This window comes from Salmo salar, chromosome 02, assembly GCF_965601325.2.
Source record: "Salmo salar chromosome 02, fSalSal1, whole genome shotgun sequence".
NCBI lineage: Eukaryota > Metazoa > Chordata > Actinopteri > Salmoniformes > Salmonidae > Salmo > Salmo salar.
In genome coordinates, this window is record NC_138292.1 from 74,932,501 (window position 1) to 74,950,022 (window position 17,522).

At 38.9% G+C, this 17,522-nt stretch overlaps 1 protein-coding gene across 2 annotated transcripts in view; it reads left to right on the top strand.

Annotated features, from left to right (window-relative positions):
• Positions 1-17,522, top strand: part of LOC106606799 (uncharacterized) — a 102,962-nt gene that overhangs the window by 5,051 nt on the left and 80,389 nt on the right. For both annotated transcript variants that reach the window (XM_045709645.2, XM_045709642.2), the window contains 2 exons: positions 749-853; positions 2,471-2,575. In XM_045709645.2, coding sequence (XP_045565601.2) covers positions 749-853; positions 2,471-2,575 — 210 coding nt within the window. The remainder of the gene's footprint in view (positions 1-748; positions 854-2,470; positions 2,576-17,522) is intronic.

The window sequence follows — 17,522 nt, forward strand, 5'->3', positions numbered from 1 at the left end:
TTATGATATGAGGGTAGGTTAGTGGTAGACATGTCTGTATGTAGAGTTATGATATGAGGGTAGGTTAGTGGTAGACATGCCTGTTTGTAGTGTTATGATATGAGGGTAGGTTAGTGTTATGATATGAGGGTAGGTTAGTGGTAGACATGTCTGTATGTAGAGTTATGATATGAGGGTAGGTTAGTGGTAGACATGTCTGTATGTAGTGTTATGATATGAGGGTAGGTTAGTGGTAGACATGTCTCTATGTAGTGTTATGATATGAGGGTAGGGTGTGTCTGTGTGTTTGTAGGGGTGTGAAAAGACACTGGACCAGAACACTGTAACTTCCTCTGTAATAACTGTGTGTTTCTATATCTGTCTCAGTATCACTAAGCAGTCATGTCTTCAAGATATAAAACCACAAGTTTCAGTATGAATGTCATCATGAAACCTGCAGTTGTCATCAGAGAGAGAGAGAGAGAGAGAGAGAGAGAGAGAGAGAGAGAGAGAGAGAGAGAGAGAGAGAGAGAGAGAGAGAGAGAGAGAGAGAGAGAGAGAGAGAGAGAGAGAGAGAGAGAGAGAGAGAGAGAGAGAGAGAGAGAGAGAGAGAGAGAGAGAGATATATTGTGAGCTAAAGGAGAACTAACACACCTCAACAGGAACAAGAGAAACCACCTTAAATATCTCTGTCCCTATGACTCTCTATCTCCACCTCTCCCTCCTCACCTTCTTAAAACATTTTCATACTTGTGTCCATTGTTTTCAGTGAAATCAACCAACACCACCACAACAACAACAGCAACATCAGACCCACCCAGAGCCACCTTCATCTCTCTATCATCATCATCCTCATCATCCCTCAATGGATCTGGTAAATACACTTTTACATATGTAGATGCCCGAGTCTCACTTTGGTTAGTGTTAGACATGTCTGTATGTAGTGTTATGCTATGAGGGTAGGTTAGTGTTATGATTTTGGGGGTAGGTTAGTGGTAGACATGTCTGTATGTAGTGTTATGATATGAGGGGTAGGTTAGTGTTAGACATGTCGGTATGTAGTGTTATGATATGAGGGTAGGTTAGTGGTAGACATGTCTGTATGTAGTGTTATGATAATGAGGGGTAGGTTAGTGGTAGACATGTCTGTATGTAGTGTTATGATATGAGGGGTAGGTTAGTGTTATGATATGAGGGTAGGTTAGTGGTAGACATGTCTGTATGTAGTGTTATGATATGAGGGTAGGTTAGTGGTAGACATGTCTGTATGTAGTGTTTATGATATGAGGGGTAGGTTAGTGGTAGACATGTCTGTATGCAGTGTGATGATATGAGGGTAGGTTAGTGGTCGACATGTCTGTTTGTAGTGTTATGATATGTGGGGTAGGTTAGTGTTATGATATTAGGGTAGGTTAGTGGTAGACATGTCTGTATGTAGTGTTATGATATGAGGGGTAGGTTAGTGGTTAGACATGTCTGTATGTAGTGTTATGATATGAGGGTAGGCTGGTGGTAGACATGTCTGTATGTAGTGTTATGATATGAGGGTAGGTTAGTGGTAGACATGTCTGTATATAGTGTTATGATATGAGGGTAGGTTAGTGTTAGACATGTCTGTATGTAGTGTTATGATATGAGGGGTAGGTTAGGGTTAGACATGTCTGTATGTAGTGTTATGATATGAGGGTAGGTTAGTGGTAGACATGCCTGTTTGTAGTGTTATGATATGAGGGTAGGTTAGTGTTATGATATGAGGGTAGGTTAGTGGTAGACATGTCTGTATGTAGAGTTATGATATGAGGGTAGGTTAGTGGTAGACATGCCTGTTTGTAGTGTTATGATATGAGGGTAGGTTAGTGCTATGATATGAGGGTAGGTTAGTGGTAGACATGTCTGTATGTAGAGTTATGATATGAGGGTAGGTTAGTGGTAGACATGTCTGTATGTAGTGTTATGATATGAGGGTAGGTTAGTGGTAGACATGTCTCTATGTAGTGTTATGATATGAGGGTAGGTGTGTCTGTGTGTTTGTAGGGGTGTGAAAAGACACTGGACCAGAACACTGTAACTTCCTCTGTAATAACTGTGTGTTTCTATATCTGTCTCAGTATCACTAAGCAGTCATGTCTTCAAGATATAAAACCACAAGTTTCAGTATGAATGTCATCATGAAACCTGCATGTAGAGATGAGAGAGAGAGAGAGAGAGAGAGAGAGAGAGAGAGAGAGAGAGAGAGAGAGAGAGAGAGAGAGAGAGAGAGAGAGAGAGAGAGAGAGAGAGAGAGAGAGAGAGAGAGAGAGAGAGAGAGAGAGAGAGAGAGAGAGAGAGAGAGAGAGAGAGAGAGAGATATTGTGAGCTAAAGGAGAACTAACACACCTCAACAGGAACAAGAGAAACCACCTTAAATATCTCTGTCCCTATGACTCTCTATCTCCACCTCTCCCTCCTCACCTTCTTAAAACATTTTCATACTTGTGTCCATTGTTTTCAGTGAAATCAACCAACACCACCACAACAACAACAGCAACATCAGACCCACCCAGAGCCACCTTCATCTCTCTATCATCATCATCCTCATCATCCCTCAATGGATCTGGTAAATACACTTTTACATATGTAGATGCCCGAGTCTCACTTTGGTTAGTGTTAGACATGTCTGTATGTAGTGTTATGCTATGAGGGTAGGTTAGTGTTATGATTTTGGGGGTAGGTTAGTGGTAGACATGCCTGTATGTAGTGTTATGTATATGCGGGGTAGGTTAGTGTTAGACATGTCTGTATGTAGTGTTATGATATGAGGGTAGGTTAGTGGTAGACATGTCTGTATGTAGTGTTATGATATGAGGCTAGGTTAGTGGTAGACATGTCTGTATGTAGTGTTATGCTATGAGGGGTAGGTTAGTGTTATGATATGAGGGTAGGTTAGTGGTAGACATGTCTGTATGTAGTGTTATGATATGAGGGTAGGTTAGTGGTAGACATGTCTGTATGTAGTGTTATGATATGAGGGGTAGGTTAGTGTTAGACATGTCTGTATGTAGTGTGATGATATGAGGGTAGGTTAGTGGTCGACATGTCTGTTTGTAGTGTTATGATATGTGGGGTAGGTTAGTGTTATGATATTAGGGTAGGTTAGTGGTAGACATGTCTGTATGTAGTGTTATGATATGAGGGGTAGGTTAGGGTTAGACATGTCTGTATGTAGTGTTATGATATGAGGGTAGGTTAGTGGTAGACATGCCTGTTTGTAGTGTTATGATATGAGGGTAGATTAGTGTTATGATATGAGGGTAGGTTAGTGGTAGACATGTCTGTATGTAGTGTTATGATATGCGGGTAGGTTAGTGGTAGACATGTCTGTATGTAGTGTTATGATATGAGGGTTAGTTAGTGTTAGACATGTCTGTATGTAGTGTTATGATATGAGGGTAGGTTAGTGGTAGACATGTCAGTATGCAGTGTTATGATATGAGGGGTAGGTTAGTGTTAGACATGTTTGTATGTAGTGTTATGATATGAGGCTATGTTAGTGGTAGACATGTCTGTATGTAGTGTTATGATATGAGGGTAGGCTGGTGGTAGACATGTCTGTATGTAGTATTATGATATGAGGGTAGGTTAGTGGTAGACATGTCTGTATATAGTGTTATGATATGAGGGTAGGTTAGTGTTAGACATGTCTGTATGTAGTGTTATGATATGAGGGGTAGGTTAGGGTTAGACATGTCTGTATGTAGTGTTATGATATGAGGGTAGGTTAGTGGTAGACATGCCTGTTTGTAGTGTTATGATATGAGGGTAGGTTAGTGTTATGATATGAGGGTAGGTTAGTGGTAGACATGTCTGTATGTAGTGTTATGATATGAGGGTTGGTTAGTGGTAGACATGTCTGTATGTAGTGTTATGATATGAGGGGTAGGTTAGTGTTAGACATGTTTGTATGTAGTGTTATGATATGAGGCTAGGTTAGTGGTAGACATGTCTGTATGTAGTGTTATGATATGAGGGTAGGCTGGTGGTAGACATGTCTGTATGTAGTGTTATGATATGAGGGTAGGTTAGTGGTAGACATGTCTGTATATAGTGTTATGATATGAGGGGTAGGTTAGTGTTATAATATGAGGGTAAGTTAGTGGTAGACATGTCTGTATGTAGTGTTATGATATGAGGGTAGGTTAGTGGTAGACATCTCTGTATGTAGTGTTATGATATGAGGGTAGGTTAGTGTTAGACATTTCTGTATGTAGTGTTATGATATGTGGGTATGTTAGTGTTATGATATGAGGGTAGGTTAGTGGTAGACATGTCTGTATGTAGTGTTATGATATGAGGGTAGGTTAGTGGTAGACATGTCTGTATGCAGTTTTATGATATGAGGGTAGGTTAGTTGTAGACAAGTCTGAATGTAGTTTTATGATATGAGGGGTAGGTTAGTGTTAGACATGTCTGTATGCAGTGTTATGATATGAGGGTAGGTTAGTGGTAGACATGTTTGTATGTAGTGTTATGATATGAGGGTAGGTTAGTGGTAGACATGTCCGTATGTAGTGTTATGATATGAGGGGGAGGTTAGTGTTATGATATGAGGGTAAGTTAGTGGTAGACATGTCTGTATGTAGTGTTATGATATGAGGGTAGGTTAGTGGTAGACATGTCTGTATGTAGTGTTATGATATGAGGGGTAGGTTAATGTTATGATATGAGGGTAGGTTAGTGGTAGACATGTCTGTATGTAGTGTTATGATATGAGGGGTAGGTTAGTGGTCGACATGTCTGTATGTAGTGTTATGATATGAGGGTAGGTTAGTGGTAGACATGTCTGTATGTAGTATTATGATGTGAGGGTAGGTTAGTGGTAGACATGCCTGTTTGTAGTGTTTTGATATGAGGGTAGGTTAGTGTTATGATATGAGGGTAGGTTAGTGGTAGACATGTCTGAATGTAGTGTTATGATATGAGGGTAGGTTAGGGTTAGACATGTCTGTATGTAGTGTTATGATATGAGGGTAGGTTAGTGTTAGACATGCCTGTTTGTAGTGTTTTGTATATGCGGGTAGGTTAGTGTTAGACATTTCTGTATGTAGTGTTAAGATATGAGGGTATGTTAGTGTTATGATATGAGGGTAGGTTAGTGGTAGACATGTCTGTATGTAGTGTTATGATATGAGGCTAGGTTAGTGGTAGACATGTTTGTATGTAGTGTTATGCTATGAGGGTAGGTTAGTGTTATGATATGAGGGTAGGTTAGTGGTAGATATGTCTGTATGTAGTGTTATGATATGAGGGTAGGTTAGTGTTAGACATGTCTGTATGTAGTGTTATGATATGAGGGGTAGGTTAATGTTATGATTTGAGGGTAGGTTAGTGGTAGACATGTCTGTATGTAGTGTTATGATATGAGGGTAGGTTAGTGGTAGACATGTCTGTATGTAGTGTTATGATATGAGGGGTAGGTTAGTGTTATGATATGAGGGTAAGTTAGTGGTAGACATGTCTGTATGCAGTGTTATGATATGAGGGTAGGTTAGTGGTAGACAAGTCTTTATGTAGTGTTATGATATGAGGGGTAGGTTAGTGTTAGACATGTCTGTATGTAGTGTTATGAGATGAGGGTAGGTTAGAGGTATACATGTTTGTATGTAGTGTTATGATATGAGGGTAGGTTAGTGTTATGATATGAGGGTAGGTTAGTGGTAGACATGTCTGTATGTAGTGTTATGATATGAGGGTAGGTTAGTGGTAGAAATGTCTGTACGTAGTGTTATGATATGAGGGGTAGGTTAGTGGTAGACATGTCTGTATGTAGTGTTATGATATGAGGGTAGGTTAGTGTTATGATATGACGGTAGGTTAGTGGTAGACATGTCTGTATGTAGTGTTATGATATGAGGGTAGGTTAGTGGTAGACATGTCTGTATGTAGTGTTATGATATGAGGGTAGGTTAGTGTTAGACATGTCTGTATGTAGTGTTATGATATGAGGGTAGGTTAGTGTTATGATATGAGGGTAGGTTAGTGGTAGACATGTCTGTATGTAGTGTTATGATATGAGGGTAGGTTAGTGGTAGACATGTCTGTATGTAGTGTTATGATATGAGGGTAGGTTAGTGGTAGACATGTCTGTATGTAGTGTTATGATATGAGGGTAGGTTAGTGGTAGACATGTCTGTATGTAGTGTTATGATATGAGGGGTAGGTTAGTGTTATGATATGAGGGTAAGTTAGTGGTAGACATGTCTGTATGTAGTGTTATGATATGAGGGTAGGTTAGTGGTAGACATGTCTGTATGTAGTGTTATGATATGAGGGGTAGGTCAATGTTATGATATGAGGGTAGGTTAGTGGTAGACATGTCTGTATGTAGTGTTATGATATGAGGGTAGGTTAGTGGTAGACATGTCTGTATGTAGTGTTATGATATGAGGGTAGGTTAGTGGTAGACATGTCTGTATGTAGTGTTATGATATGAGGGTAGGTTAGTGGTAGACATGTCTGTATGTAGTGTTATGATATGAGGGGTAGGTTAGTGTTATGATATGAGGGTAAGTTAGTGGTAGACATGTCTGTATGTAGTGTTATGATATGAGGGTAGGTTAGTGGTAGACATGTCTGTATGTAGTGTTATGATATGAGGGGTAGGTCAATGTTATGATATGAGGGTAGGTTAGTGGTAGACATGTCTCTATGTAGTGTTATGATATGAGGGGTAGGTTAGTGGTCGACATGTCTGTATGTAGTGTTATGATATGAGGGTAGGTTAGTGGTAGACATGTCTGTATGTAGTGTTATGATATGAGGGTAGGTTAGTGGTAGACATGTCTGTATGTAGTGTTATGAAATGAGGGTAGGTTAGTGGTAGACATGTCTGTATGTAGTGTTATGATATGAGGGGTAGGTTAGTGTTATGATATGAGGGTAAGTTAGTGGTAGACATGTCTGTATGTAGTGTTATGATATGAGGGTAGGTTAGTGGTAGACATGTCTGTATGTAGTGTTATGATATGAGGGGTAGGTTAATGTTATGATATGAGGGGTAGGTTAGTGGTCGACATGTCTGTATGTAGTGTTATGATATGAGGGTAGGTTAGTGGTAGACATGTCTGTATGTAGTGTTATGATATGAGGGGTAGGTTAGTGTTATAATATGACGGTAGGTTGGTGGTAGACATGTCTGTATGTAGTGTTATGATATGAGGGTAGGTTAGTGGTAGACATGTCTGTATGTAGTGTTATGATATGAGGGTAGGTTAGTGGTAGACATCTCTGTATGTAGTCTTATGATATGAGGGTAGGTTAGTGTTAGACATTTCTGTATGTAGTGTTATGATATGAGGGTATGTTAGTGTTATGATATGAGGGTAGGTTAGTGGTAGACATGTCTGTATGTAGTGTTATGATATGAGGGTAGGTTAGTGGTAGACATGTCTGTATTCAGTGTTATGATATGAGGGGTAGGTTAATGTTATGATTTGAGGGTAAGTTAGTGGTAGACATGTCTGTATGTAGTGTTATGATATGAGGGTAGATTAGTGGTAGACATGTCTGTATGTAGTGTTATGATATGAAGGGTAGGTTAGTGTTATGATATGAGGGTAAGTTAGTGGTAGACATGTCTGTATGCAGTGTTATGATATGAGGGTAGGTTAGTGGTAGACAAGTCTGAATGTAGTTTTATGATATGAGGGGTAGGTTAGTGTTAGACATGTCTGTATGCAGTGTTATGATATGAGGGTAGGTTAGTGGTAGACATGTTTGTATGTAGTGTTATGATATGAGGGTAGGTTAGTGGTAGACATGCCTGTATGTAGTGTTATGATATGAGGGGTAGGTTAGTGTTATGATATGAGGGTAGGTTAGTGGTAGACATGCCTGTTTGTAGTGTTTTGATATGAGGGTAGGTTAGTGTTATGATATGAGGGTAGGTTAGTGGTAGACATGTCTGTATGTAGTGTTATGATATGAGGGTAGGTTAGTGGTAGACATGTCTGTATGTAGTGTTATGATATGAGGGGTAGGTTAGTGGTAGACATGTCTGTATGTAGTGTTATGATATGAGGGGTAGGTTAGTGTTATGATATGAGGGTAAGTTAGTAGTAGACATGTCTGTATGTAGTGTTATGATATGAGGGTAGGTTAGTGGTAGACATGTCTGTATGTAGTGTTATGATATGAGGGGTAGGTTAATGTTATGATATGAGGGTAGGTTAGTGGTAGACATGTCTGTATGTAGTGTTATGATATGAGGGGTAGGTTAGTGGTCGACATGTCTGTATGTAGTGTTATGATATGAGGGTAGGTTAGTGGTAGACATGTCTGTATGTAGTATTATGATATGAGGGTAGGTTAGTGGTAGCCATGTCTATATGTAGTGTTATGATATGAGGGTAGGTTAGTGGTAGACATGTCTGTATGTAGTGTTATGATATGAGGGTAGGTTAGTGGTAGACATGTCTGTATGTAGTGTTATGATATGAGGGTAGGTTAATGTTAGACATTTCTGTATGTAGTGTTATGATATGAGGGTAGGTTAGTGTTATGATATGAGGGTAGGTTAGTGGTAGACATGTCTGTATGTAGTGTTATGATATGAGGGTAGGTTAGTGGTAGACATGTCTGTATGTAGTGTTATGATATGAGTGGTAGGTTAGTGTTATAATATGAGGGTAGGTTAGTGGTAGACATGTCTGTATGTAGTGTTATGATATGAGGGTAGGTTAGTGGTAGACATGTCTGAATGTAGTTTTATGATATGAGGGGTAGGTTAGTGTTAGACATGTCTGTATGCAGTGTTATGATATGAGGGTAGGTTAGTGGTAGACATGTTTGTATGTAGTGTTATGATATGAGGGTAGGTTAGTGGTAGACATGTCTGTATGTAGTGTTATGATATGAGGGGTAGGTTAGTGTTATGATATGAGGGTAAGTTAGTGGTAAACATGTCTGTATGTAGTGTTATGATATGAGGGTAGGTTAGTGGTAGACATGTCTGTATGTAGTGTTATGATATGAGGGTAGGTTAGTGTTAGACATGTCTGTATGTAGTGTTATGATATGAGGGTAGGTTAATGTTATGATATGAGGGTAGGTTAGTGGTAGACATGTCTGTATGTAGTGTTATGATATGAGGGGTAGGTTAGTGTTAGACATGTCTGTATGTAGTGTTATGATATGAGGGTAGGTTAGTGGTAGACATGTATGTATATAGTGTTATGATATGAGGGTAGGTTAGTGTTATGATATTAGGGTAGGTTAGTGGTAGACATGTCTGAATGTAGTGTTATGATATGAGGGTAGGTTAGGGTTAGACATGTCTGTATGTAGTGTTATGATATGAGGGTAGGTTAGTGGTAGACATGCCTGTTTGTAGTGTTTTGATATGAGGGTAGGTTAGTGTTATGATATGAGGGTAGGTTAGTGGTAGACATGTCTGTATGTAGTGTTATGATATGAGGGTAGGTTAGTGGTAGACATGTCTGTATGTAGTGTTATGATATGAGGGTAGGTTAGTGGTAGACATGTCTGTATGTAGTGTTATGATATGAGGGTAGGTTAGTGGTAGACATGTCTGTATGTAGTGTTATGATATGAGGGGTAGGTTAGTGTTATGATATGAGGGTAAGTTAGTGGTAGACATGTCTGTATGTAGTGTTATGATATGAGGGTAGGTTAGTGGTAGACATGTCTGTATGTAGTGTTATGATATGAGGGGTAGGTCAATGTTATGATATGAGGGTAGGTTAGTGGTAGAAATGTCTGTATGTAGTGTTATGATATGAGGGTAGGTTAGTGGTAGACATGTCTGTATGTAGTGTTATGATATGAGGGTAGGTTAGTGGTAGACATGTCTGTATGTAGTGTTATGAAATGAGGGTAGGTTAGTGGTAGATATGTCTGTATGTAGTGTTATGATATGAGGGGTAGGTTAGTGTTATGATATGAGGGTAAGTTAGTGGTAGACATGTCTGTCTGTAGTGCTATGATATGAGGGTAGTTTAGTGGTAGACATGTCTGTATGTAGTGTTATGATATGAGGGTAGGTTAGTGGTAGACATGTCTGTATGTAGTGTTATGATATGAGGGGTAGGTTAGTGTTATGATATGAGGGTAAGTTAGTGGTAGACATGTCTGTATGTAGTGTTATGATATGAGGGTAGGTTAGTGGTAGACATGTCTGTATGTAGTGTTATGATATGAGGGGTAGGTTAATGTTATGATATGAGGGTAGGTTAGTGGTAGACATGTCTGTATGTAGTGTTATGATATGAGGGGTAGGTTAGTGGTCGACATGTCTGTATGTAGTGTTATGATATGAGGGTAGGTTAGTGGTAGACATGTCTGTATGTAGTGTTATGATATGAGGGTAGGTTAGTGGTAGACATGTCTGTATGTAGTGTTATGATATGAGGGTAGGTTAGTGTTAGACATTTCTGTATGTAGTGTTATGATATGAGGGTAGGTTAGTGTTATGATATGAGGGTAGGTTAGTGGTAGACATGTCTGTATGTAGTGTTATGATATGAGGGTTGGTTAGTGGTAGACATGTCTGTATGTAGTGTTATGATATGAGGGTAGGTTAGTGTTATGATATGAGGGTAGGTTAGTGTTAGACATGTCTGTATGTAGTGTTATGATATGAGGGTAGGTTAGTGGTAGACATGTCTGTATGTAGTGTTATGATATGAGGGGTAGGTTAGTGTTATAATATGAGGATAGATTAGTGGTAGACATGTCTGTATGTTGTGTTATGATATGAGGGTAGGTTAGTGGTAGACATGTCTGTATGTAGTGTTATGATATGAGGGTAGGTTAGTGGTAGACATCTCTGTATGAAGTGTTATGATATGAGGGTAGGTTAGTGTTAGACATTTCTGTATGTAGTGTTATGATATGAGGGTAGGTTAGTGTTAGACATTTCTGTATGTAGTGTTATTATATGAGGGTAGGTTAGTGGTAGACATGTCTGTATGTAGTGTTATGATATGAGGGTAGGTTAGTGGTAGACATGTCTGTATGTAGTGTTATGATATGAGTGGTAGGTTAGTGTTATAATATGAGGGTAGGTTAGTGGTAGACATGTCTGTATGTAGTGTTATGATATGAGGGTAGGTTAGTGGTAGACATGTCTGAATGTAGTTTTATGATATGAGGGGTAGGTTAGTGTTAGACATGTCTGTATGCAGTGTTATGATATGAGGGTAGGTTAGTGGTAGACATGTTTGTATGTAGTGTTATGATATGAGGGTAGGTTAGTGGTAGACATGTCTGTATGTAGTGTTATGATATGAGGGGTAGGTTAGTGTTATGATATGAGGGTAAGTTAGTGGTAAACATGTCTGTATGTAGTGTTATGATATGAGGGTAGTTTAGTGGTAGACATGTCTGTATGTAGTGTTATGATATGAGGGTAGGTTAGTGTTAGACATGTCTGTATGTAGTGTTATGATATGAGGGTAGGTTAATGTTATGATATGAGGGTAGGTTAGTGGTAGACATGTCTGTATGTAGTGTTATGATATGAGGGGTAGGTTAGTGTTAGACATGTCTGTATGTAGTGTTATGATATGAGGGTAGGTTAGTGGTAGACATGTATGTATATAGTGTTATGATATGAGGGTAGGTTAGTGTTATGATATTAGGGTAGGTTAGTGGTAGACATGTCTGAATGTAGTGTTATGATATGAGGGTAGGTTAGGGTTAGACATGTCTGTATGTAGTGTTATGATATGAGGGTAGGTTAGTGGTAGACATGCCTGTTTGTAGTGTTTTGATATGAGGGTAGGTTAGTGTTATGATATGAGGGTAGGTTAGTGGTAGACATGTCTGTATGTAGTGTTATGATATGAGGGTAGGTTAGTGGTAGACATGTCTGTATGTAGTGTTATGATATGAGGGTAGGTTAGTGGTAGACATGTCTGTATGTAGTGTTATGATATGAGGGTAGGTTAGTGGTAGACATGTCTGTATGTAGTGTTATGATATGAGGGGTAGGTTAGTGTTATGATATGAGGGTAAGTTAGTGGTAGACATGTCTGTATGTAGTGTTATGATATGAGGGTAGGTTAGTGGTAGACATGTCTGTATGTAGTGTTATGATATGAGGGGTAGGTCAATGTTATGATATGAGGGTAGGTTAGTGGTAGAAATGTCTGTATGTAGTGTTATGATATGAGGGTAGGTTAGTGGTAGACATGTCTGTATGTAGTGTTATGATATGAGGGTAGGTTAGTGGTAGACATGTCTGTATGTAGTGTTATGAAATGAGGGTAGGTTAGTGGTAGACATGTCTGTATGTAGTGTTATGATATGAGGGGTAGGTTAGTGTTATGATATGAGGGTAAGTTAGTGGTAGACATGTCTGTATGTAGTGCTATGATATGAGGGTAGTTTAGTGGTAGACATGTCTGTATGTAGTGTTATGATATGAGGGTAGGTTAGTGGTAGACATGTCTGTATGTAGTGTTATGATATGAGGGGTAGGTTAGTGTTATGATATGAGGGTAAGTTAGTGGTAGACATGTCTGTATGTAGTGTTATGATATGAGGGTAGGTTAGTGGTAGACATGTCTGTATGTAGTGTTATGATATGAGGGTAGGTTAGTGGTAGACATGTCTGTATGTAGTGTTATGATATGAGGGGTAGGTTAGTGTTATGATATGAGGGTAAGTTAGTGGTAGACATGTCTGTATGTAGTGTTATGATATGAGGGTAGGTTAGTGGTAGACATGTCTGTATGTAGTGTTATGATATGAGGGGTAGGTCATTGTTATGATATGAGGGTAGGTTAGTGGTAGAAATGTCTGTATGTAGTGTTATGATATGAGGGTAGGTTAGTGGTAGAAATGTCTGTATGTACTGTTATGATATGAGGGTAGGTTAGTGGTAGACATGTCTGTATGTAGTGTTATGAAATGAGGGTAGGTTAGTGGTAGACATGTCTGTATGTAGTGTTATGATATGAGGGGTAGGTTAGTGTTATGATATGAGGGTAAGTTAGTGGTAGACATGTCTGTATGTAGTGCTATGATATGAGGGTAGTTTAGTGGTAGACATGTCTGTATGTAGTGTTATGATATGAGGGTAGGTTAGTGGTAGACATGTCTGTATGTAGTGTTATGATATGAGGGGTAGGTTAGTGTTATGATATGAGGGTAAGTTAGTGGTAGACATGTCTGTATGTAGTGTTATGATATGAGGGTAGGTTAGTGGTAGACATGTCTGTATGTAGTGTTATGATATGAGGGGTAGGTTAATGTTATGATATGAGGGTAGGTTAGTGGTAGACATGTCTGTATGTAGTGTTATGATATGAGGGGTAGGTTAGTGGTCGACATGTCTGTATGTAGTGTTATGATATGAGGGTAGGTTAGTGGTAGACATGTCTGTATGTAGTGTTATGATATGAGGGTAGGTTAGTGGTAGACATGTCTGTATGTAGTGTTATGATATGAGGGTAGGTTAGTGTTAGACATTTCTGTATGTAGTGTTATGATATGAGGGTAGGTTAGTGTTATGATATGAGGGTAGGTTAGTGGTAGACATGTCTGTATGTAGTGTTATGATATGAGGGTTGGTTAGTGGTAGACATGTCTGTATGTAGTGTTATGATATGAGGGTAGGTTAGTGTTATGATATGAGGGTAGGTTAGTGTTAGACATGTCTGTATGTAGTGTTATGATATGAGGGTAGGTTAGTGGTAGACATGTCTGTATGTAGTGTTATGATATGAGGGGTAGGTTAGTGTTATAATATGAGGATAGATTAGTGGTAGACATGTCTGTATGTTGTGTTATGATATGAGGGTAGGTTAGTGGTAGACATGTCTGTATGTAGTGTTATGATATGAGGGTAGGTTAGTGGTAGACATCTCTGTATGTAGTGTTATGATATGAGGGTAGGTTAGTGTTATGATATGAGGGTAGGTTAGTGGTAGACATGTCTGTATGTTGTGTTATGATATGAGGGTATGTTAGTGTTATGATATGAGGGTAGGTTAGTGGTAGACATGTCTGTATGTAGTGTTATGATATGAGGGTAGGTTGGTGGTAGACATGTCTGTATGCAGTGTTATGATATGAGGGGTAGGTTAATGTTATGATTTGAGGGTAAGTTAGTGGTAGACATGTCTGTATGCAGTGTTATGATATGAGGGTAGGTTAGTGGTAGACAAGTCTGAATGTAGTTTCTTGATATGAGGGGTAGGTTAGTGGTAGACATGTCTGTATGCAGTGTTATGATATGAGGGTAGGTTAGTGGTAGACATGCCTGTTTGTAGTGTTTTGATATGAGGGTAGGTTAGTGTGATGATATGAGGGTAGGTTAGTGGTAGACATGTCTGTATGTAGTGTTATGATATGAGGGTAGGTTAGTGGTAGACATGCCTGTTTGTAGTGTTTTGATATGAGGGTAGGTTAGTGTTATGATATGAGGGTAGGTTAGTGGTAGACATGTCTGTATGTAGTGTTATGATATGAGGGTAAGTTAGTGGTAGACATGTCTGTATGTAGTGTTATGATATGAGGGTAGGTTAGTGGTAGACATGTCTGTATGTAGTGTTATGATATGAGGGGTAGGTTAATGTTATGATATGAGGGTAGGTTAGTGGTAGACATGTCTGTATGTAGTGTTATGATATGAGGGGTAGGTTAGTGGTCGACATGTCTGTATGTAGTGTTATGATATGAGGGTAGGTTAGTGGTAGACATGTCTGTATGTAGTGTTATGATATGAGGGTAGGTTAGTGTTATGATATGAGGGTAAGTTAGTAGTAGACATGTCTGTATGTAGTGTTATGATATGAGGGTAGGTTAGTGGTAGACATGTCTGTATGTAGTGTTATGATATGAGGGGTAGGTTAATGTTATGATATGAGGGTTGGTTAGTGGTAGACATGTCTGTATGTAGTGTTATGATATGAGGGGTAGGTTAGTGGTCGACATGTCTGTATGTAGTGTTATGATATGAGGGTAGGTTAGTGGTAGACATGTCTGTATGTAGTATTATGATATGAGGGTAGGTTAGTGGTAGACATGTCTATATGTAGTGTTATGATATGAGGGTAAGTTAGTGGTAGACATGTCTGTATGTAGTGTTATGATATGAGGGTAGGTTAGTGGTAGACATGTCTGTATGTAGTGTTATGATATGAGGGGTAGGTTAGTGGTCGACATGTCTGTATGTAGTGTTATGATATGAGGGTAGGTTAGTGGTAGACATGTCTGTATGTAGTATTATGATATGAGGGTAGGTTAGTGGTAGACATGTCTATATGTAGTGTTATGATATGAGGGTAAGTTAGTGGTAGACATGTCTGTATGTAGTGTTATGATATGAGGGTAGGTTAGTGGTAGACATGTCTGTATGTAGTGTTATGATATGAGGGTAGGTTAGTGTTAGACATTTCTGTATGTATTGTTATGATATGAGGGTAGGTTAGTGTTATGATATGAGGGTAGGTTAGTGGTAGATATGTCTGTATGTAGTGTTATGATATGAGGGTAGGTTAGTGGTAGACATGTCTGTATGTAGTGTTATGATATGAGGGGTAGGTTAGTGTTATAATATGAAGGTAGGTTAATGGTAGACATGTCTGTATGTAGTGTTATGATATGAGGGTAGGTTAGTGGTAGACATGTCTGAATGTAGTTTTATGATATGAGGGGTAGGTTAGTGTTAGACATGTCTGTATGCAGTGTTATGATATGAGGGTAGGTTAGTGGTAGACATGTTTGTATGTAGTGTTATGATATGAGGGTAGGTTAGTGGTAGACTGGTCTGTATGTAGTGTTATGATATGAGGGGTAGGTTAGTGTTACGATATGAGGGTAAGTTAGTGGTAAACATGTCTGTATGTAGTGTTATGATATGAGGGTAGGTTAGTGGTAGACATGTCTGTATGTAGTGTTATGATATGAGGGGTAGGTTAGGGTTAGACATGTCTGTATGTAGTGTTATGATATGAGGGTAGGTTAGTGGTAGACATGCCTGTTTGTAGTGTTTTGATATGAGGGTAGGTTAGTGTTATGATATGAGGGTAGGTTAGTGGTAGACATGTCTGTATGTAGTGTTATGATATGAGGGTAGGTTAGTGGTAGACATGTCTGTATGTAGTGTTATGATATGAGGGTAGGTTAGTGGTAGACATGTCTGTATGTAGTGTTATGATATGAGGGTAGGTTAGTGGTAGACATGTCTGTATGTAGTGTTATGATATGAGGGGTAGGTTAGTGTTATGATATGAGGGTAAGTTAGTGGTAGACATGTCTGTATGTAGTGTTATGATATGAGGGTAGGTTAGTGGTAGACATGTCTGTATGTAGTGTTATGATATGAGGGTAGGTTAGTGGTAGACATGTCTGTATGTAGTGTTATGAAATGAGGGTAGGTTAGTGGTAGACATGTCTGTATGTAGTGTTATGATATGAGGGGTAGGTTAGTGTTATGATATGAGGGTAAGTTAGTGGTAGACATGTCTGTATGTAGTGCTATGATATGAGGGTAGTTTAGTGGTAGACATGTCTGTATGTAGTGTTATGATATGAGGGTAGGTTAGTGGTAGACATGTCTGTATGTAGTGTTATGATATGAGGGGTAGGTTAGTGTTATGATATGAGGGTAAGTTAGTGGTAGACATGTCTGTATGTAGTGTTATGATATGAGGGTAGGTTAGTGGTAGACATGTCTGTATGTAGTGTTATGATATGAAGGGTAGGTTAATGTTATGATATGAGGGTAGGTTAGTGGTAGACATGTCTGTATGTAGTGTTATGATATGAGGGGTAGGTTAGTGGTCGACATGTCTGTATGTAGTGTTATGATATGAGGGTAGGTTAGTGGTAGACATGTCTGTATGTAGTATTATGATATGAGGGTAGGTTAGTGGTAGACATGTCTGTATGTAGTGTTATGATATGAGGGTAGGTTAGTGGTAGACATGTCTGTATGTAGTGTTATGATATGAGGGTAGGCTGGTGGTAGACATGTCTGTATGTAGTGTTATGATATGAGGGTAGGTTAGTGTTAGACATTTCTGTATGTAGTGTTATGATATGAGGGGTAGGTTAGTGTTATAATATGAGGGTAGGTTAGTGGTAGACATGTCTGTATGTAGTGTTATGATATGAGGGTAGGTTAGTGGTAGACATGTCTGTATGTAGTGTTATGATATGAGGGTAGGTTAGTGGTAGACATGTCTGTATGTAGTGTTATGATATGAGGGGTAGGTTAGTGTTATAATATGAGGGTAGGTTAGTGGTAGACATGTCTGTATGTAGTGTTATGATATGAGGGTAGGTTAGTGGTAGACATGTCTGAATGTAGTTTTATGATATGAGGGGTAGGTTAGTGTTAGACATGTCTGTATGCAGTGTTATGATATGAGGGTAGGTTAGTGGTAGACATGTTTGTATGTAGTGTTATGATATGAGGGTAGGTTAGTGGTAGACTGGTCTGTATGTAGTGTTATCATATGAGGGGTAGGTTAGTGTTATGATATGAGGGTAAGTTAGTGGTAAACATGTCTGTATGTAGTGTTATGATATGAGGG